The following is a 23,217-nucleotide window of genomic DNA, read 5'->3' on the forward strand; positions in this document are numbered from 1 at the left end:
TTTAGAACAAAGGTTGCCTTTATTCATTTCTATCTTTCATAAATTTTTGAGTTTACATTCAACTTCATAAAAGTCACTGTACCCGTGTTCTCTACCACATTTATTGCCAGATGAGTATACAGCTGTAATCAAATTACCCATAAAAGACAAAAATTGACCCAAGCTATAGAAAAAAAACACAAAACGAACACAAAAACGACTACCACTGGACTACAGGGTCCTAGCCTGGGACATACTAAGTATATGGCAGGGTTAAACATATTTTTCAGTATTCAAACCTCCCTTAACCTGGGAAAACACAACAAAACAAATCACAAAAACCTGTCGAATTCAGACCCACCTCCCAAGACCCATATAGAACACAAACACTATAACACACAGGATATAAGAAAAAAGGATGCACCCAACTTGGAAGAGCACTCACTGTCTCCATCAGCCAGCCCAAATCTAGGATCCAGTGATAACATATCATAAAATGTCCAAAAAAAAAAAGGTTCTCATGCATACAAGAAGTATTAGCAGAAAGCAGAACAAAATGCAACTACATCAACGAACATAATACTGCGAAAGTTCTTTAATTCATGGAAACCAATTTTTTTTGTGGATTAGGGAAGAAACACAAGTTCATGGATTCTTGAATTCGTGGTTTTGAGGTTTTCAGTAATAACATCTATGGAAATTTCCTTTTGTATTGGGAACCAATTTTCGTGGTAAAGTCGAACCACAAAAACCATGAAATTGGTACCCCACGTACAATAGTAATTTTACAGTATCCTGCTTTTGCCCATAGATTTCCCCTTTTGATATCCTCCCTCTCCATTGGCACTTAGGTATTTTCTTTTTTTCTAACAGATTAAACCAACTTGATTCTTCATCCATGTATTTAAAGTAGCAGTCTGTAAGAATCATGCAAAATCTGAAAAATGTGACACACGCCAAAAAAGGCTACATATCTTTATTTTTGTAATTAAGTTGTATTATGGGTCTATACTGTGAAATGTTTCAGTATTCATTCATATCTGTCTGCTCTTAGGAGATAACCAACATTGAAAATCCAATAGATTCTATTGTATTTGAGTGTTGTTTACAGAGTTATCTCCCCTAAATTTGAAATCTACTGTGCATTCTTCACAATTTTTATCTCCTATGAACATTCTAATGACTATGACATTTAAAAAAAATATCAAAAATAAAAAACATGTAGGCTTTCCAACCATGAATCACATTTTGCAAGATTCTTATTTTGAGTGTGGCTTTATTATTCTGTGAAGCAATTATCAAAATACATATCACATTAAAACAAATCAGCAAGTCCTTCCTCCATAAATCTTTTGTAAATAGCCATGAATTTAGCAACAAATGCCTCCAGATGATATATAGCTTTCTGTCCCATTTGTAGTCTATGTTCATAATAAGCAGCTGTCTGTACAACTTCAGTCTTCAGCTGTCCATCACAATTAGAAATCAACTCTTGTAAAAGTCCCTATAAAACAATAAGATAAAACGTTATTTTTTTTTAAAGAAGATTCAAAGTAGACTAAAATGCTCAACTAGAAGAAAAAAATATTCCAAATATGTTTTAATCACTACAAATGTGTTTGATAAACAGGAAGTTGATACGTCAAAGAGAAAAAAACACAGACTAAAAAGTACTCTCTATCCTGCTGAAACTAACTATATATATACATTTAACTAGAGATATTGTGAGCAAGCTCCAAAACAGAAGTCCATTTTTAAATCATCTCCCCATGGAGATCTTTGTCAGTTATATTTACATATCAGGGCCAAAAATAAATAATGGTTTGTTTCCCCAAACCTGACCCTATCAAGTCAGGTGTGGGTAGGTAGGTAGGTAAAATATATATTTTTTTTTAATTTGTTTTTTTGGTACCTGTAAACAGAAAATTACAAACCAGCATTATTGGCCAGTATTTTAAGTTCTAGGGTGTATCAATTTATCATTTTCCTCATGTCAGATATATTAAATAAAACTATATGGATATTTTTGAAATCATTTATGTTATTGATTTCTCTTAGGTGGTATTTTGCCAATAATAATGCAGTCTCGGCACACAGGTAACACAATACGACGTGTTTTAATGGTCTCCTTGTCCTTTGTTGCCCCAATAGCTCCTCAGAAGGCAGAGAAAGCTATATCCTTTAGTACTGAGTATATAGCTTGCTTTACACAAATATTCAGGAAAGAAAAGAAAAACAGATACTGAAGTAAAACGTGGTTTATAATTAACCTATCCACCATTATCATTCAACTCAGGATACCATGTTTATTACAAAAACCAATTATTGTTGAAAATCGAGCAAATGGAAATAAAAAACAACAAGAAAATATCAGCAATTTTGAAAATGGCTGCTCCAATCAAATTTTCAAAATCACCGTTCAACTCAGGATAACATGTCTTCCTACATGTACCAAATTTAATTGAAATCCAAATAATTTTTCAAATGCTTTCCAAAAATGTCAATCATTTTGAAATGCTACCACGTGATTGGTAAAGGGAATAATGCACTAAAGAACGTGAATGCTAATCGATTCCACGGTGCATGGAAAATAAAAGCGAATAAATTCTTTAGTACGTGGGAATTAGAGTCACATGCACAATTAAAAAATATATCTGAAAAAATGGACAAGGATAAACCTAGTACAAATTGACATAGTATGTCCTCAGTGTCAAGCGATCTGAAACATGTTTATCAGTATGTTATAAAAAATTATACTAAATTATCATGCCGATGGTATGGGCTAAACTGTGTTACCCGCACCCAAATAATATTTTGCCAATTTCTTCATTACTACTTGATATTTCCAGCTGAAAGTTGGTACACAGTTACAAAATGACATGATGGTTAGGCTAGAATTAATGATTTTTAAAATGTTTGTTGAAAAAATAGATTTTATTTGATTTACTGTTTTCAAAAGGTCTAAAATGTGTAACCCGAAATTCCCTTTCAAAAAATTTAAGTCCGGTATTTTTGTTATCCGTACTAATGTATTGCATATTTGACAATAAAACATCATAATATAATTAAAATTTTCATTGACAATAAATCAAAATCGCATCAGACTCTGTTTATGAGATTTTGTTTTTCATTCAGGATAAGATCGTATCCATTCTTGCTGGTACGGGGATTGACGCTAGATACGTTACGAAATTCAAACTGAAACACTTCTTTTTTAAAAAGATATCAAATCTTTCAAAACTTTATCCTTAGCCTTAAGGTGAAGTTTTAACCTTTTAATAATTAAAAAAAAAAAAAAAAAAACGTAAAATTTGGACAGGAAAATGAGAAATAGTCAGTAAATAGGTGGGTATGGTAACTTCTGGTTACATATTTTAGACCTTTTGACTTAAAAAAAACAATCAAACAAGAAAGAATAGAAAAATACATATCATTTTCTTGATTAGAAATGCATTGAAACAGACTTTTTCATATCTCATGCAATTTTTAGTTCTTAACGTACTGTAAGAATGAATATTTTAGCAAAACAATATTTGGGTACGGAGAAAAGATGGGTACAGGCACAGGTTATAAATTTTAGACCCTACCCATGCCGATGACAGTGGTGTTCGGGTATGTGCCAGACTTTATATGCAAATACAAGTTTATCAAGACTTGAAAAAAAAAGAAACAATTCTAAAAATCCCTTTACTACCCTCCACCAGGAGAGAAGTATGAGCTGTCTGCTTTTACGAGTCTAGTGTGGGATGGTCCTCTTCAAATGTAACCTTCTTCGAAAATCTTCACAACACATTTGTTACCAAGTTTTTCTTAAAGTTTCCAGCTGAATAAACGGCAACAGAAACCAACACAACAGCAACTTAGTGTTCATTTAAATTTATGAACAATCTAGAGGATATGGTAAAGACCAGAGAAAGGCTAATCGCATCATTGAGGCGTTTTCATTTACAATGATTACAAAGGCACTTTGAAGAAAAGCATCCCCTTCGTATGTATTTGACTCATCCATTTCACAGGAGTACCACAGCATGGAATATAACAACAAAAAAATAATTTCTACAAACAATCAGCAATAAAATTAGTCAGGTCACGATTTTTTTGGGTCGGGCGGGATTGGGGAATCCAAGAATATTTTATTTTTGGCCCTGATGGCAAACAATGGGTCTATAACATTTCTTAAAAACCCCTGAGCAGTTTAGGAGAAACTTTGACCTTCTTGACTAAGATTTTTCCCATGTCAAAATATATAACACACACATTCATACATAAGAATGCCAATATTCGTTTTTTTAAATAAATTAACTGCAATATTCTTGAAAACTTTCATACCCTGTATACTTCAAAATATTTTTTATGCAATACTTTATCAAACCAACACTTAAGGACATCAATATGATGTCAACAGAGTTGGAAATACTAGCCCGACCCCCTGTCTGTAACTGGTAATTTCTGGACAGGGCTGGCTAAAATTTAGCAAATTTTGACTGGTTTTATAGTTAAAATATGTAAAATTCAGTGAATTTCTTACCCAGATGTCAAGAGAGAAATTTTCATACATTCTGCAAAAAAATATGCATTTGCCTTGCCTATGCATTTTTAATTTTGAAAAAAAAAATCACAAATCACATAAAAGAATGTACCCCCAAAACCATGTTTTTATATAAATTTTAGATGAAAAAAAAATGTTGTGAACAAGCTTTTCAGGTTTCCCTCCATTATTCATTAAAAAATGTCCCTCCTAGACCTTTACTTGGACTGAACCTTAACTTATAAACTTTGCTTAACCCATTGGTTTTTGAGTTATTTTCACAAATCCTCCATTTTACGTGACAGCAGCCATGTTTTTCCACAGATCAAAAATCTCCACAAAAAGACTGTTAAGGATATACTAACAAATATTCATGCCACGTTTGGTTACAATTCCATCCTCTTAGTAGACTCAGAGGAGATAATTTTCAAAGTTGGAAATATAATTCTGGAAAAAAATAAATTTCAGGACCCACAACTCATTCTTCCTTCAACAGGTCTTTCGGAAAATTTCGGCATAGGTCCAATTCATTATGCTGAACAATTTTACTCCCTGCCAGATTTTAGCTAGGCCGAACTGTTTTTGAGTTATTTGCAAAATCTGCAATTTGACCACTGGCCTATTTTCAGTAACAGCAGCCATGTAGACCAGATGAGCTAAAAATGAGGATAAAGTTTTTAAAAATATTAACAAAATTTACCCAACATCTATTTAACGAATGTCATTTTTACCAAGTTGCAAAATTTATGTCCCACTGTGACCTTGATTCTTCACCTTGAAAATCAACAGGATTTTAGATTTTAAATAAAAAAGACATATATTCCATGATTAACTCCACCAAAGTATGTTAATCAGTGATTACAGTTGAAAGAATCTTAATTTAGAAATACCTTAATAATAACATCAGGTGGAATACAATGGGTCAATAACTCATACAGTCTTCCTCTTACTTCTAGTAATCTACAACAAAACAAAAATCTGTAAACTTAATGTGAAAGTACTTATATTCATGGGTATCAATTTTCATGGTTATGGGGAATATCACAAGTTCGTGGATTCTTTAATTCGTGGTATTGATGATCCTGCCAAACAATTTAAAGAAAATAATCCTTTTCGTTGGGAACCCAATATCGTGGTTTACCTTACCCACGAAATCCACGAAAATTGGTACCCCACGAACAATAGAACTTTCACAGTAATGTGAGATTCTAAATTTTTTAACTGCATCCTGCTTGTCAGCCCTGTGAAAATAACCTTTCTTCTTCAAACAGCCATCAAAGTATGGTCACTAATCTAGGTGTAAGATACAAAGTTTGAATTTATTGAGTGAACCACTTAATGACTAACATTAATCTCTCATAGTGACACAATTTAGTCTTGCCATTAGGAATACATTTCTCGAACCTTTTAGGACTTTGCTGTTGGGCTATTAATTGAGCTGTTTCCCTGAGGTATAATTCCCAGTCTGGTTCAGTTACTTCCTGATCAGCACTAAAATTTTGTCTGAAATAAGAAAGCAACAATGTGACAAACAAATACTCCAACTTCCAAGTAGTTAAATTTATCAACTTTTTCATTAGTATAGAAATTTATTGAAGTCGTGGAATGTCTTAACTTTTTGGTGTTGAAGAAATATCCTCAATCATGTGGTGCACACTAAATACCCTGTAAATTCACAAAATATCAAAATGAAATGCCCATATTAAAAAAAAAATCATGATTTAACAGAGCTATAAATATAGTCAAAGGGAGATAATCTAGTCAAGCACACAGAAATATGTACATGTAAATATGTAATTCTACTTTTAATTTATTGCATTAAAACATCCAGTTTTGCAGGAAGCTTAATGGAAATAAAAAAAATTTTTTTTTCAAAAACACTACTTTGTTCAATGATCATTGTAAGACATTGGAAGAACTCTGTAAACCTACTGTTGAACTCTACAAGCTTCACACATCAGTATTGCACGTCTCAGATTTCTGTTACTCTTTTCAGCAATTCTTCTGGCCAGTTCTGGGGGAAGACTTAAAGACTCTTTCTTACACACATTCTGAAGGACATGACAAACCTGTAAAAGATAGATTTCATTAAAGCAAGTCTTTCTTAGAATCAGGCAATGATTGAAACTTGATATGAAATAACCCACCACTTTGACAGTGAAATTTGACTATTTGTACAACCAGAGTCAAGGAATAAAGATAAGATTTTACATACTGTTAATGTTAAACTAATCAAAGTTTCATTGAATTGCACTGCAAATGAACATTTCAAGGGCAGATAACAACAGATATCAAAACTTCAATTTTCTAACATTCTAATGAAAAAATTCAAAAAATCTCCATAGATGCAGAGATCAAATAGTGGTCATCATAAATGAAGACAATCTCCTCGAGTGAAAGTTAAGTCAGAATGGAGATTTTTTGTCATGCATGAATCAATTTTTTCTGATTTTGCCTAATACTTAATTAATTGTACATTTTTTTTTATTATCATCGGTAAACAAGGAATGAGTAATAGGCAGCTGATGATAGTAAATGAATACAAACTTAATTCATTTACTGCTGAAACACAAGTCATATCAAATATTGGGTGTAAAAGGGTACAGCTATTTCAAATGCTATAAAAAAGATGTATAGACTGAAATGATTACAATTAATATAATATTACAGATCTGATTACCTCTTCTATAGAAGGAGCAGGGACTCTTACTCCTAAACACCTACTCCTGATAGCAGGGATCACTTTACTGGTAGAATTACAACACAGAATAAGACGGCATGTAGCCATATACTTCTCCATGGTCCTCCGTAAGGCATGCTGTGCATCTTTAGTCAATCGGTCTACTTCTGTCAGGACTACAACTAAAATAAGGAATACCATACAAATCAGATACAGAGTAAAAACTGTTAGTTGCAGTATGGCAGTGATGAACAAGGTTAAAACTTCATTTATTTAATATGTCCCTGGATAAAAGGTACAATGTAGAATTTCATTTTGAAGCCTAATAAAATTGTCTTTGTGAAATGAATTTTCTCAAATTTTGAACAGATTTTTACAACTCCTGATTGATACATGTATGAGAAAAATAGTCCTCATCTCTTGAGATTCAATTTCTCAGGCCCTTACTGGCAAAAAAGATAGGGGCAATCGGTTGTAGTGTGATTGTATTGAATTGTCTATAAAATCTCATTTGCCAAATGACACCTATGATTTTGTTTTGAAAAAATAACAGAATCTACATCTGTAGCTTGTTGATTATGAAATTCACACAACTAAAGAAATGAATTTCCATAGTTTTAATATCTTGGCAAGCCTTGATATTAAAACTATGAAAATTTTTTCTCTCGATGTGAGAGGTTTCCAAAATCAAATTGCTGTCATGTCGATTCTATAATTAACCTCTCTTATAAAGACATGATTTTACAAAGCCAACAAGAAAGTGGAAATTGGTGAAATAGATAGTAAACATACATTAAAAAAAGAAATCTAACAGTAAAATGTGGATTTGATAAAGTTTTTTTTCCACTTTAAAGTTGATGAAAATCACATCTGCATATAAAAACATCTCGGCATGAGGAAGTTACATATGTGTTGGATAGGGCATTTTGAAAAAAAAAGTAAGATGATATCTATCATAAACATATCAATTTTCGTGGTGTACTAATTTCAAAATAATATACATTGTAACACTGGTCATTTTTCAAATCTACAAAAATTGATATCAACAAGTATGCTTATTTGACAGAATATGTGACAATAAGCAGCCACGAAAGTAAACACCTTTACAGTATCTAATTATTTAAAAAAAAAAAAAAAAAAAAAAAGCAACCATACTTTAACAGATGGTAACTACAAGTATGATAACCAAACCTTTGAAATCTTTCTGTGTAGAAGTTTCTAGCTGATTGACCTGAGCCACTGTCTTGATGAGTTCCTGTATAACAACTCTGTCTTGGTTTCCAACATCACTGAAATCACATGAAAAAATAATCAATAACAAGACTAGCCTGAGATGATAGTGTTTATGTACAGCAAAAACTGTCTAAACCACCACCTGTATTCAGCAATAAAGTGTCTAAAACTATTATAATTAAAGTATGTGTAAATTTATGTAAATTGTAGCACACTCTTTGTGAAAGTACAATGTAACATATACGTAACAGTCCGTGTCTTCAGCCATTAGCCCTATGCCCCAAACTGGTGAAAATTGGTGGGGGCTAGTAAAACTTTATGATAATTTATTTGAATATTTAAGGGAAACTTGTCAATTTTGGACTGGGGGCCAGAAGCTGAAAAAGTTGTTGGCACAGACTGACAAGTTAGTTCTATGACAATAGGTGTTCTGATTATACTAGTTCTGATTGGATTAGAACAGGCATAAAGATACTTCATGTGGTGTCTGGTTAAGACATGATTCTGGTTTATTTGGTGTTTACTTTTCACTGTACAATCATTGTAACAATGCCATTGTTTGTAAAAAAAACTTGTAGTAAACTTTTAGAGTACAGAAAAAAGTAGGTCATTTAAGTGTGGAAGATATATAAAATAATATTTTCTCTATCAGACTGGCATTTGTAAAAATCCGGTTGAAGCAAACTGATCACTGCTAAGATATTTCAGCTATACATGTATGTGTGTGTGTAAGGTATCCTAATTACACATAGATAAGATTTGGAGTCTAATTTTTCTAACACGATTTAAGCCAACCAAAATGTAATGTCTGGATTAAATTTGTTGTTTAAAATACTGTGCCATTCAATTATCATCTGTCCACCGATGAAATGCAAACGGGTCACTGAATGAATTATTAATTCTGTAATATTACGTAATCATTTACAGTTTTGTTGACACATTTATTACAGGTAAACAATAACTGAATGGCCGGAATTGAGAGGTTGTTTTTATTTGAAATATGTAACTAAGACTGTGGGGATGGCCAATCTATTGAAGACAAAACACACAGGTTTTAAGGTATATCAGTCAGGACTTTTAAAAACGGCTGGTTTGAAGGGAAGACCGGTTTTCTGCGGGTTTGGTTTGGAGAAGTTTCACCGTACAAGTATAGTAAATGTGCACATGTATGAAGATAAGTGATATGAAATGTACAACTTATCAGGACCTTTTGATTTTTCTGAAGTGGAACATTGCAAACAACCAGAACCTCTTACTCTCTAAAGTAAATTCAATTCGTTAATTCTCTAATAAGGCAGTAAGTGGTCAACAGTAATATTTTTTTCTAGCACCAAAACACCTTAACACCTTACCTAGGATTGACTTCTATATGGTAATTGCTAGATATTGTAGAAATTTCTATCTTCTTGTTTGATGGTGTTGTGTAAGTATGTTGTTCTATCCTTAATTTCTCTACACCAGATCCGTACATCTCTCGGAGGAGACACATAATCCTGGTCTTCTTACCAGAACCTGAGGGACCATAAACTAACAGATGTGGAAAATCACCACCTTGAACCTGAAATAGATAGAGACATGTATCAAAAGTCATCTCAGCAATAAAAAGTACTCTAAGGTCAAAACTACATCAAGCATAAGTATTGTCTTCTTCACTCTATGGGAGAAACTGAGTGGAATGATGTCTTCACAAAACATTTGAGACACAATTTGAAAGTACAAATGTACATGTATTTCACTTGCCTTCAGAAATATCATAAAATTATGAATTTTTTCAGCTATATGTTTGTACAAAAATAAGAAAAACATTGGATTGAAATTATGAATATGGAACACTTAGATTTGAGCAGAAGTTTAAAGAATATAATCAAAGGATACATTACACAGTCAGAGTAAGTATTAGAGCTATGAATGCTAGTGATGGAAAATGAACCGTCAAGTGTGAGAGAGATGAATCATTAAATATTGAGAGGTCTCACTAATAGCCGACAAGAAACGAAAAGAAATTGATTTAGCGACAAAAAGCGACAAGAAACTTGAAATAGCAACAAGAAACTAAAAAAACTACCGACAAGAGGAGACAGACTCTAATTATTTGCTGTTTGAATAATAAAAAGATGAAAAAAAATTTCCTTTTTTAATAGGAGAACTGAAAATAGAAAAGATTGTAAGGGCTGTTCCAGTACATGGAACGGGAGGAGGCACTTGAAAATTGGGGTAACCTCCCATAGAAGTGATATATTTCCACCCATAGAGTTGAAAACCCAAGCTTTATTGGCATCAACAGAAGCAAAATAAAATTTATATATATTCTTTAACAGTATTCCTATGGTGATACATTACTTTTTTTTATATAATTCAGCTGCATGTGAGACATTTCATACAGATAATAGCAAGACATAGCATGATTTCATGAATGCTTCATTTCATTTATACATATTGTGTAGTTATGCCTATCACTTGCATGTTGCAAATATTTATGTACAGACTAGTGCTTTTACTGCTTGTGTTCATTTATCTGTATATTGAAATTCATATATATTCTTTAACAGTATTCCCATGGTGATTCTTTAATTTTTTATATATTTCAGCTGCATGTGACATACATGTATTTCATACAGATAACAGCAAGACATTGCATGACTTCATGAATGCTTCATTCCATTTACACATAATCAGTGTTCTAGCTAGGATTTGAAAATAGTGTGTGCAGGGAAGAGGGCACTTTAACACTTATCATGTTTTTTCCACCAAAAAGGAACATTGGTGTATTTGAAGTTTTTCTTTAAGATTTATGTTTCCATTAAGTCAGAAACATTTTTATTCATTTTTTTTTTGCTTTTCTTGTATGTATGTATTCTTATTGAATAATACAAGAATGATGTGTAGACAAAAATTAACATTACTTTTGTAGAATATAAAGCAGTATACTATCACACCATAAAGGAGATTAAGGGCAAGTGATTCTTAACATTTATGACATACTATGAGGTAAAATGTTGCATGAAATGTAACAAATATTCAATATTGCTCAAATTCAGTTTCAAAATCATTATTTTCTCAATTCAATTTCAAAATCATATTATTTTCTCTAACTAATGTAATTACAACTTTTGAAAAATTACCTGTACTGTTGACAATACAGAAAATTTTAATAAGAATTGAACTGACAGAGATAACTGACATATTGAATAAACAAACAAACGCAACATGCAATTGTTTACACCCATGGTTCTACATAACAGAGACCTGTCAACTTGAAAATATTTTTAAAATTAATTGTACAAAAGAAAATAATTATTAACCAATGATTGGCTGTCCATGAAATGGTGATTGATCCAACCGGGATCCAATTTCTACTTGTAAATGATCATCATCCGACAACCCTGATCAGCTGAATGATCACCAATAATTACCTGAGGTATACCCGAGTTTAATTACGACAGGATGTGGTAAATGAAGGTGACACTTCTTAATTGGCTTGGTGTAATTTATTAATACAAGTGAAATGTTCAGATAATTATAAATGGGCACTAAGGGGGTAATATGGCAGAGGGGCAGGGCACCGCGCCCCTCCATTTTGCCTAGCTAAGACACTGATTAAAAAACATATATATTCACTGTTTGCCTATTTCTTGCATGTTGCATATATTCATGTATAGACTAATGATTTTACCTCTTCTGCATTCATATATCTGTACATCAAAATCGTTTCATATATTAACATTCATTTTTATGCACACATATCCTCTTTTCAATGCATTGCTAAATCTTGATTTTTGTCTTGCTTAAGAGCAAATTCATAGAAGGCCAGAACATAGGGATTACCTTCCTGGTATTCGCAATTGTAAGAGTATTTCTCCATAGCAAATTTTCAACACCCACTTTATATCAAAGGTCGATGATATTTGGTATGTGAAGAGAAATAGAAGATAATGCAGAAGTTTTATTGATCCACACAGTACAACAGTGACTGTATATGAAGCTGGTGTATTACCATGAACTATTTTGTATCTCATCTAACCAGTTGAAATTTCTGTGTGTATCTACATGTATATGATTGCCTTGATAGTTGTGTGAAGTTTCCTAAAATCCATTTGTTTTATCGGGGATCAATAATTTCAAGAAAACTTCTCTTCTTGTATACCTAGCACTTTCAGCTGTAACAGTGTAAATCTGCTGTATTTAAGCATCACTCAAGTTTGCATGCACTCTGTGCAGGTGAAGAACAAGAGAGTATAAAGTAATATTGATGTTTATCAATATCTGCTCATTTGCACACTGGGGGCTATCTTGTTTAAGGGTACGGAAATTCTGTCCATTGCTGTAGACTCCCTGACAATTTCTAAGATGAAAAACAGAAGTAAAAGCCCTGTTCTTTGATAATTTGGTGTTTTTGTCACCTACACATTCACTCCATAGCCCAAACTCTTCCATTTTGAAGTTTTGGAATGGGTTATTCTTGATATCAATATGCAATGACTACATAGTGATTTAACAACTGTTCAAATTCAGTTTCAAAAGAAGTTTAATTGTGGAAGAGTTGCTTTGATGATAATTCAGACACACTGAATAGATATAAGAAAATGTGTCATGAGTGCCAATGAGACAATTCTCCATCCAAGTCACAATTTATTTAAAGTATAAACCATAATAATAAGTCTAAGTATGATCTTCAACACTGAGCCTTGGATCACACCGAAAAGTAAGCTATGAAGGGCCCCAAAAATTACTAGTGTAAAACTATCCAAACGGGAAAACTAACGGTCTGATCTACGTAAAAATCGAGAGACAAGGAATACTTATCAACCACATCAACAAACGACGGAAGTTGACATCTTTTCTGATGTTCGGGCGTCTCGGGTCGCACCATTGCTCCACAGCAAAACCCCGATAATACCAGAAGAATAATGTCAAAACAAACACAGGGTGATTTCCGGGCGGAACACCTGTAAAAATGGTGCGAACTTTCGACAACAAAAGCGCGAAAATCAACTATACTAAAGGTTTATACAATGACAGGGATTCATTTTGGACCATTTCGAGACCGTAAAAAAACAACTTTTTTTATATTAAAGATGAGTAAAAAGTGTGGCTTCTTCAGCTTGGGTGTATTGAATGCATGTAAGCTTGGTAGAAAAACAAGTTCTGTTCTAGTAACCCTTTGAACGTAAATGACAAACAAAACAACCGCGCCTAGAATCATCAACAGTGTTTTTACTTTATTTAGTTTTCTGGTCTATGGCTTCATAAATTATGATGCTAAAAACACTTATTACGGACAATTGTATTTTTAATTTTACATCAAAATAATCAGTGTGTTTGATTCTAGCTACCAAAACTCTTGATTGTGAGATCAAAGGGCAAGTGGCTTCTTTCAGGTAATTAATATAATAACTACCTCAATTAACAATTTAATGACCTACGAGTCACCATAAGTCAGTGATTAACACCTTGTTGACTGGCGCGTGGATGAATGTCATAACTTTATAAATCCGATTGGCTGATATACGTAAATATACAAATCTATTGCAATTTAGAATGACCTAGAACCCTGACATATCTGCATTTTTTAAGAATGATTTCAAATATTTTTTAAAAATAAAAGAATGATTTCAAATTCTTTTAAAAATAAAAATAACATACAACATCAAAGAAATAGATAGCATATATCTTAATCTTTTGATAAAACATAGCATTTTAAAACTCAAATCTTTGTAAATTACGTTATTTCTCACCCTTTTCATCAATTTATTTCTTTATTATTTTTTAAAATGTCATTTACAATGATATATTTGATTAATATTAGTTTCCCAAAATTTTAAACCTTATATGGCAATTTTTTAACTGAGACATCAATGTCTGTTTTTATCAACTTTGCATGTCATTTTTTTTAAAATATAACCAGAGATTTATAACTTTTTACAATTATTTCTATTTTTTATCTTTTTATAATTCAAACAGCAAATATAGTCCATCTCCTCTTGTCAGTATTTTTTAGTTTCTTGTCGCTAATTCAAACTTCTTGTTGCTAAATCAATTTCTTGTCACTTCTTTTCGGTAATTAGTCAGATCGAATATTGAGCGATGAGTGGAGTGAATTTTAAAGACACCAAGGTCCTCACCTGAGGAGTACGGCTCATCAAAGTCACAAAGGAAATAAGTTAATACATTGGACATTTTAAAGAGGACTTCCTACTCTAAATTACACAACACCCAAATTATTTATTTTTTTCTGTCGGGAACTGCCCAGGGGTATGACAGTTTCTAACACAGAGGTCTTTGCTGTGACCCACAACAATTGCTTTTCAAATCTGTAAGGGAAGAAAATGACAAGTGCATCCAGTCCCAGTACAGCTTCTGTCAGACTTGCATAGAACATATTATGACAGAATTTAAGAGAGGTGAGAAGTAATCGGCATTGTATCGTACAACCGTCAATCAAGAAACATACTAATTTTACATTGACGGTAATCTTAAACTTCGTTTAGACTTAAGATTACCAATTTCTTTAAATGAGATGCTTGTTCCTTGTGATAATCTAGCTTATGAAGAGCTGTGGGTCGGTGCTTGTCAACCCATAAACTCATTATTTCAGTTTCAGATACACTGTTTCGATTAAAGTTCTTTCCCGCGGGATTTCTATTTAAAGCGTCGATTTGATGTTGACTAAAATTATAATTTGAACAGTTTCGGAGTTAGAATTGTTCCGGAATTACGCTTTTTCTCGTTTTACAATCTTTTTTAGACTTGATTCACAAATGTATGTATATTCATTGCCTATAAACAATGATTGATAATTACATGCATATCAAGTCTAAAACTCTACCTGTGATCCAAGCCACTATTTACATATATTTGAAGGAATTATATTAATATTAAGAAATTGGAGCCAACCACGAAGGATCTGGGAGAATCAATGGGCCAAGCAAAAACTACAATTTAAGTTCGGACAGTATCTGTTACGACGGTTGGTTTGATATCTTATAATAAAGACTGTAAAAATCCTTGATCTTACATCAGTCTCAGTGGTAGATTCGTTTCCCCTCTAAGGATCACTTCAGTTGAGATAACTTACCTAATCAACAATGTACAGGTTTTACCTAAAATGCAAAATTTGAACATTATGTTATATACTTAGATATTTAAATAGAGCTGTCAGTACTGATTGCAAATCTTAGAAGACTAGATCTTCATAGACCTAGTGTACATGTATCCTATAACAGAATGTTCTAGTTAAGCTTTCTCTCATTTAAAACGTTCTGATTTCGTGCTACGTGTGTACGTATATGTAGAAATTAAGCGATACATTTGACGGTGGCTAGTTTTGATAGCATATAAGCCAGCACTCCACAGTAGTGTAGAACTGCCTAATTTTGGTCTTGTAATCTGATGCTTTGTAACATTTATCACTTTAAAAAATTGTCAAGCATCTGTAAATTTATATATCTACAAATAGCTCAAGCCAAGGCCTTCAGGATGCAGTAAAAATTTTCTGGTAACAAATTACCCACAGCATATAGGGTTACCATAGAAACCATGCAAAAATATGCGAAAATTTGCAAAAAAGTTCATAAAATCAGGTTTAAAAATATCAAATTTCCCGCAAAATATCTGAAATTTTTATTTCAATCCCTGAAACTGTTCAAACTTTTCCCTTCAAAAACCGCTTCCTCATATGGGCATCGCCGGTTAGATTTTGAGCTATTTCACTTTGTAATCCACTTATTAAATTTAGCATGGTAAAAAATTGACTTACTTTCACTTTCACAATGAAGTCAAATTGTCATTGAAAAAAAGCCCCTTCAACATTGAATATATATAAAACATTGCAAAATACTTTTAAAAGTCCCCTTTTTTTCAGAAAATGTTTTATCAACAATAGATTCTTCATTTTTAATCACTATAGCAACTACCGGTTTCCATTTATGTCATTTTTCATACCCTAGCCAAAAGTGCGAAACTAAACTAAACTGTGGAGTGCTGGCTAAGAGATCTAGAGTTCCTCGTGATGTCATCACTTACCTGTGATTTGGTTTCGGTTGGCAAAAAATCCATTGGATGGCATGGGAAATCAACTTTAAATCATCATAACTTTTTCATTTTTAAAGATAATTGAAAAATTCTTTTGGTTCCCTAAACCGCCAATAAAACTCTGTTTATTCATGGAATTTTCAGAAGTTAGTCTATATGAGCCGGGGGCGGATTCGGGCGGGGGCATGGCGAGCGTGTGTGCGCCCCCACTAAAATTTGCAAAGCATGGGTTGTGAGGGGTAGATTAGGGCGGTTTTAGGTTGAAACTTTAATTTTTCGCTAATTTTACCACAAAAGATATCTACATTACACCCACTCTAGAAGAATATTTAAAAAATTAACCTCAGTTTTTTTTTGACAATTTAATTGTGCGCCCCCCTCCTTTCTAAAATCCTGGATCCGCCCCTGTGAGCGTAAAATTTTTAAAATAATTTTATATGAAAATAGAGGTTTACATATAGATATCATTTCAAATTTATTTTTCACGTAAAAGAGTTATAGATTCCCATACAAAATATGAATAATTTTATCTAAATGCAACATTTTACAGAACCAAAATTGGATATAAAATAACAAAGTTATAAAGATTTGTAAATTGGGATTATGATAATGAAATTGTCAATTGTTTATTTAGTTGTTTATTTGCAAACCAATTTGACACTTAATGATATGCAAATTAGTGAATATGACATCACTAATGAGATTGGCGAACTCTCCTATTGTGCGTGACCCTTTATAGTTTTCACTGTGACTTTTTGCAGTTGCTCTCCTTCTATTGATAGACATATGAAATTATTCGCATTCAAATTCAAAATATGTTTCGTATAACCTGTTTGTCGCTTCATAGTAAAAATCAAGGTATTACTTTCTTTTCCGTTTGTGAATTTTGCTTCATGTCCACATCCACGGTGTATCTTTTCTGGTGATTAGTAAGTACTTATGCTCTCTGATTTCTAATGTTTGTTTAGGAATGGGCTCAAATTCGGTAAAGGGTTTAATTATGTATATATATGTCTAACTATAGAGTTGATGCCTCGGCTTTTTCAGTGCGTACTGATTCAGTCATGTACTTAGTTGTTCATTGATAAATGCCCTTTTTGTAATTTTTTTTCTGAAATATCTAATTCAAAACAGTTACACATATATTCGTTGACACAACAACCCATGGTTTGAAACGCATATATTTCGTGTAGAAAACAACTTAATTATTAAATTCATACTATAACAAAATGATTTGTCAAACTAAGCACCTGTGCAATGAACGTGTACATACAGTTAAACACAGAATCAATAAATTTCGCAGACAAAACTTCATCATTTCCATTTCCAAGATAATACAACTTTGAAATGTATGTGCTTTAATTTTCGTATTTATTCTTACGTATAACGTAAGAGCTAGTACTAATAATGTAAAAAAATGCTTAAGATACTTTAAATAGAACTAAGGAAATATAGTTTACAGTATATATAGGTCTTAGAAAGTGTTCACTCTCCTATTTGCTAGCATACGTTGCTCTGGATGGGATCGTGGAGAAGATATGAGAATAATTATCTTATTTTGTCTTTTGTTCATATATTAGCTATGTTATAAATTCCATGGCTAGCCGCTTAAAAAGGACCAACATGCCATTTCAATTTAAATGTCATTACATTTTGCAAAAATGTTTATAATCGAATACATAAATCATTGTGTACATATTTTTTAACCTCAAACCATTTTGTTTTGTAATTTAACCCACACACCATGCAGTATTACGAAATTTGTGTAAACCCTCCTTTACTGGATATTTAAATCGGTCCTCTTATCTTAACCTATCGCTTGTCGTGGTCTAATCTATACTTGTGAACTTAAAATTAATAATGGAGAAAGGATCTCCCTACCCACAACAAGGATATCCTCAACAAGTACCACCCCCGGGACAGGGTGGACCACCACCAGGTAAGAGAATTACATTATCAACGATTATATAGCATTTCATATCTTGTCGTCATCATGTGGTTCACTTGAACGCCATCACGAATTGTTTGTTTGACAACTGAAAATTGAATGGCATGCAATAATACGAAAAAGTGTACACTTTAATTAATAGTTCATGAAAAAAAGGCATATCAATACATATGTAAGTGTTATACTTTATAAGGGCTTATAAAAGTAGGAGCAGTAAGATGAAAATTGAGTCTTAAACAAACAAAACGTTTATTTTTATACATTTGTTTGAACTGGTTAATGCGTCACTGTTATCCATTAAGATCAATGATCCATAAAAGCGGTCAAATAACATCATTAACTATAAGTAAATAATTTTTAACTAAAAGTTTCAAATTACGATATAAATACAAATTTAAACTACACAGATCTCCAATTGTAGTTGTTTTGCTTGCATTACCGAAACTGCTAAACATCAACATCTATGAACCAGTAGAAACAGCTTTGCATTTTTTCCATCTGCGCCATGAAAACTGATTTGTTCAGCATGTCCTGGCTTTCCTTTCGTCTTTCGTTTATCCCGGACTTAACTTTGTATGGGCAACTAGGCGATTGTTTCTAGAACACCAGAGGACGCTTACCCTACCCGTGGACCTGGTCCATGCTCCCAGTTTTTAATGGAGTCCGAGTTAAATTGCTCATTTGCTTTTGTTACTTTGTATATATGATTTTAGTTACTTTATGTTCTTTGTAGTGTTCCATGTCTGGTCTTTGTCCCTGGATTGCATTATCATATCACAAAATGTCTTAAAAAACAAGGTTTTCGTTCAAATGCCACGATAAAAGTATTGAAAGGAATAAGTATAATTAAGAATTGGCAATAATGAAAATGCGAAGTGCAATAAACAGAATATGCACACTGAAAATTGAAATGTTATTTTTCAATAGACAAAATTTTTATCATAGCCAATTCTTTTAAGTTAATTTAAAAACATATTTTTATCTTGAAACATGAGAAAAGTAACTCTCAATTTAACTGAATAGAGGCGTGTCAATATTTTTTTATCCATTGAGATATAACAACATTATTTTAACCAATAGATTACAGTATTTTTCTCAAATTAATTTATAATGTAATAAAGTTAATTGATATTTAATTTATTCATAAGAGAGCCAATTTCAAAACCAATGAAACATAATTCAAAAATTCAACAATGATACATTTCAGAAAACCCTTATAGATATTAAGTTTATCCAAACACTTTTTCCAGGCTAAAATGATTCTTTCGAGCTTTATTACATCACCATAAAACCTAGGATGTGAAATCCCATTTTTGATTAAGTTACGACAAATACAAAGTTCTGAAACACCCTAACCTATGACCCACTATATATCACAGTATAGAGTCCTAAAACACCATAGTCTAGGGCACACTTTGTCAGTATAAAATATCGAGGCACCCTAGCCTAGGGTCTATGTAAGTGAAACAGCAACACAAGTATATTGTTGGTTGTGACCGTAACGATTACATGTTCATGTACAATCGATCGGTGCTGGTGTGAACTTGAGTTTTGATATTGTTTGTGAAAAGTCACGCTTTGTATGTATACGTATGCATGCCTACAATGAAAAACTAAACCCTGAACAAACAAAATATCTATCACTATTGTGCAGATTGTATGCATTTACATGTGTAAACCGACTACTCGATCGTGTATCAACCTTTCATTTTCCGACTATACCATACAGAATTGAGCATAGAAGATGCAGATACTCACATGTCACATGTATTAACCAAATAAATTACTAGGTACAAAATCGTTCGGTTTACATGTTTACTTCCTTCTTAATCAGTTAATTATATTTGACTTTTGCATGTTTTGTAGCATACAGTGCCACGGCAGGACAACAGTCCACCGTTGTCCTTACCCAGGAACCAAGCGTTTTGGTCAGACAGACTTTCCGTGAGGCACCAGTGCGTCTACAGTGTCCAGCATGCAACACAGACATCATGACAGGAATATCGTACGAGACGGGAACCCTAACATGGATTGCTGTTGGTGGATTGTGCCTTGTTGGGTAGGAATTTATAACACTAATGCAATAATTAAGAACTTACTATATAGTTTAACCCAAAATTTATCGCTTAAAATTTCGACAGCTTCATATGTCGTGGAAAATTAGCAGGACCCAGCTGGGGCTCTTAATCGTCAACTTAAAATTGATTCCTTGATCGATCTTATCCGTTTTAAGAGATATTTAGTAAGTTTATATTATTATTTATTTTGTTACTTTCAGTCTATGCTAATGTTATCTTGAAATGATCTATTTCCGATTTGCCATGGCCAGCGCCAACTTCCAGATCTTCTTTTCTACATTATCCAAAACCTTTTCGCACTTCATTCAAGTAATAGAACCTGGGTACTATATAATGACACACAGCTACTAGTTACTTAGATAAAATCCATCCGTCTTTTACAGGCTATGGCTGGGCTGCTGTTTAATTCCACTCTGCGTCGATGCGTGCAAGGATGTAGTTCACACGTGCCCACAGTGTCAGCAGGTAGTCGGTCGATACAATAGATTGTCATAGAGAATGATTCCGGGAACTCGGAAGCACCGGTGAAGTTTATGAAACTGGACATTGTTGTCAGAAATAGGAACATAGAGAATATTCTATATCAATATGACCTACGTAATCAAATATAACATTCTGCTTTATATTCTTTAATACATTTATATGATTTATCATATTTTTTATCGTCTTCAATAGTTCTAGCTTTTGCAATAACAAAAGACCCTTTTGTGATCACGGTATTGCTGAAATATTGCTGCTCGGACGTTAAACCCCAACAATCAATCAGCTAACCATGGGGTAGTCGATGAACATGCGTACAGCTTGCTCAATGTACACTTCCGCGAGGAAAATTCTATTGTACCCAAGCCCTACCTCGCAGAAGTGTATATTGAGCATGCTCATCAACTTACCACAAAAGGGTCTATTTCAATTTATTCAAGATTTTTTAATCTTTGTCAAATGTTATGATATATTTTTATTTTATTCTCATTGTAGTAACGTTATAATTTGTTATGATTTCGTCCTTCGTTTACAATTGAAAAATAAAAACATAAGGAATTAAGAACACGACTTTTTATTGAAGGAATATTGGTTTCTTACATCCATATTTTCAATACCATTGAACGGAAATTGGTATTGACGTAATAAAAATTAACTTTCCTTCACTGAATGTTATTCTGGACTGAAAGCTAACATGTAAATATATTTTAGCATTCTCCAGACGAAGTTGAAGACCATATCTCTTTTACTTCTGTTATAAAATTCTTCTTTCTTTTAACTGCACCGTCATGTCCGTGTATATCTCCTCAGAAACGGCTAAATTGATTATTGAAACCAAACTTGACAAAACAATAGACCACATATGTAGATGTTCTCAAAGGTTTTGAATTTTTAAACATGACCACATTTCAAATGGCCACTGTCCAAACTTTTCAAAAAATTGTAAAAAAATCACATAAAATTGTGACAAAATATTTTTTTTTTAAATTCATGTGGCGAAAGAATTCCGATTCAAAATGTTTCTGTGAAAATGGGGTTTCTGAGGGACAAAACAAATAAATTGCTAGTTTGTGCTCCGCCGTAATTAAACGGGGACTTTCGAGATACAATACAGAGAAATAAAATTGACCTGACTAGGTTTCTTGTTAAAGAAGTGTAGATCGACGTACATATATAGCTTCGCGCCAATTAGGATCAGACTTGGAATAGAATGCATTTAAGAGAATGTTTTCATGGAAGACATAGGCGGTTACAGTGGCATATGCCAAATATTGTTTTCAAAGAAATATTATCTATTAGGAAACACAAACTCATTATCTTCTAAAATATGATTTTTGTTTTGTATTTACTGCAATGATATATATAAAGCGCTATTTTTTTTGGCTTTTGTTTTTCTTCGAAAAAAATCTTAACGCTTATATACCTAAGGAGCAACTATACTGTATATTAATCATTCACTGAATTCTTTCCAGTTGGTTCACAAGAAAAGATTTCTTAAAGTAATAACATAAAAGATAGCAAAAATAAAATTCAAAAAAGGGCATTAACTCCGGATCCAATATGGATAAACAGATTTTCATGCAAATTTAACCACAGATAGATTCCGTCATGCAGAACCCTGATTTTGGAGATATGCGCAAAACTGCTGTCTGACCTTATGTTCTGTTTTTAGTAAAGTCGGTTATGTTTGTCGACGGTTAGAAAATCCCCACGTCAGTTCTGGGAAGAATGTCACAAGAAACATTAATACCATGTTAGGTTCTAACTGGCCAAGTAGTGTCAGAGGAGAAAATTTGTGGAAGTAGTAACATCGTTTTAAGGTTTTGATAAAGTCATTATCTAGGACATTCCGTAATGAAATGTTTTCATTCATAGTTTTGATAATACATTAACTTAAGCACTGAAACATTGCTAAATGCATCTTTATATGTAAATGACACACAAGCACAAGTCAAATAAGTGCAAGCTATCAATAATTTGTGACAAATTGCTAGATCTGAATGAAAACTTGAATATTTCATGTTTATTGGTGTTGGTATTTAGCTGGATCGTGGTTAAAAGTATCTCAATTCTTCTAAATTTAAAGAAATGGCTATTTTTAAAGAAAATTAATGCTAGCTTGCACTGCATTATACATTTAGGAACATAACTATACTAATTTCAGACTTCAAATCTTGTTTTTCACAGCTGTAGATTTATTCTAATGTATATTGATTACATTTTTGTTAATGTTATATATAAAATATAGAAGTTGTAAAAC

The 23,217-nt window shown here is 32.6% G+C and overlaps 2 protein-coding genes across 3 annotated transcripts; one reads left to right on the top strand and one right to left on the bottom strand.

Annotated features, from left to right (window-relative positions):
- LOC148604956 (replication factor C subunit 3-like) lies at positions 1–15,520 on the bottom strand. Of its 2 annotated transcripts, none has more exons than XM_088548320.1 (8): positions 15,496–15,520; positions 9,773–9,978; positions 8,379–8,476; positions 7,188–7,369; positions 6,440–6,576; positions 5,912–6,010; positions 5,398–5,467; positions 1–1,483 (listed from the first exon to the last, which is right to left on the bottom strand). In XM_088548320.1, exons 2-8 carry the CDS (start codon positions 9,907–9,909, stop codon positions 1,295–1,297), a joined length of 912 nt encoding a protein of 303 aa, XP_088404446.1. In that variant the 5' UTR covers positions 9,910–9,978; positions 15,496–15,520; the 3' UTR covers positions 1–1,294. The 2 variants fall into 2 exon arrangements, with proteins under 2 accessions (XP_088404446.1, XP_088404445.1); XM_088548319.1 differs by lacking the exon at positions 15,496–15,520 and adding an exon at positions 14,921–15,084.
- A 2,708-nt stretch (positions 15,521–18,228) lies between these two features.
- Positions 18,229–21,522, top strand: LOC148604957 (lipopolysaccharide-induced tumor necrosis factor-alpha factor homolog). Its single transcript, XM_088548321.1, has 3 exons — positions 18,229–18,390; positions 20,266–20,458; positions 20,861–21,522. Exons 1-3 carry the CDS (start codon positions 18,312–18,314, stop codon positions 20,970–20,972), a joined length of 384 nt encoding a protein of 127 aa, XP_088404447.1. The 5' UTR covers positions 18,229–18,311; the 3' UTR covers positions 20,973–21,522.
- Positions 21,523–23,217: the final 1,695 nt, after the last annotated feature.

This window comes from Perna viridis, chromosome 10 (assembly GCF_037379345.1).
Source record: "Perna viridis isolate PV_CMFRI_1.1 ecotype Kerala chromosome 10, ASM3737934v1, whole genome shotgun sequence".
NCBI classification, from domain to species: Eukaryota; Metazoa; Mollusca; class Bivalvia; order Mytilida; family Mytilidae; genus Perna; species Perna viridis.

What these genes read in the sequence shown, in the direction of transcription:
- LOC148604956 (XM_088548319.1), bottom strand. Translation starts at nt 15,007, where the DNA reads ATGAGTTTATGGGTTGACAAGCACCGACCCACAGCTCTTCATAAGCTA. An exon ending in CATATAGAAGTCAATCCTAG is followed by an intron (nt 8,477 to 9,772) that starts GTAAGGTGTTAA and finishes ATGTGATTTCAG; the next exon opens with TGATGTTGGAAACCAAGACA. An exon ending in CTGCTCCTTCTATAGAAGAG is followed by an intron (nt 6,577 to 7,187) that starts GTAATCAGATCT and finishes TATCTTTTACAG; the next exon opens with GTTTGTCATGTCCTTCAGAA.
- LOC148604957 (XM_088548321.1), top strand. Translation starts at nt 18,312, where the DNA reads ATGGAGAAAGGATCTCCCTACCCACAACAAGGATATCCTCAACAAGTA. An exon ending in ACAGGGTGGACCACCACCAG is followed by an intron (nt 18,391 to 20,265) that starts GTAAGAGAATTA and finishes CATGTTTTGTAG; the next exon opens with CATACAGTGCCACGGCAGGA. An exon ending in GGTGGATTGTGCCTTGTTGG is followed by an intron (nt 20,459 to 20,860) that starts GTAGGAATTTAT and finishes CGTCTTTTACAG; the next exon opens with GCTATGGCTGGGCTGCTGTT.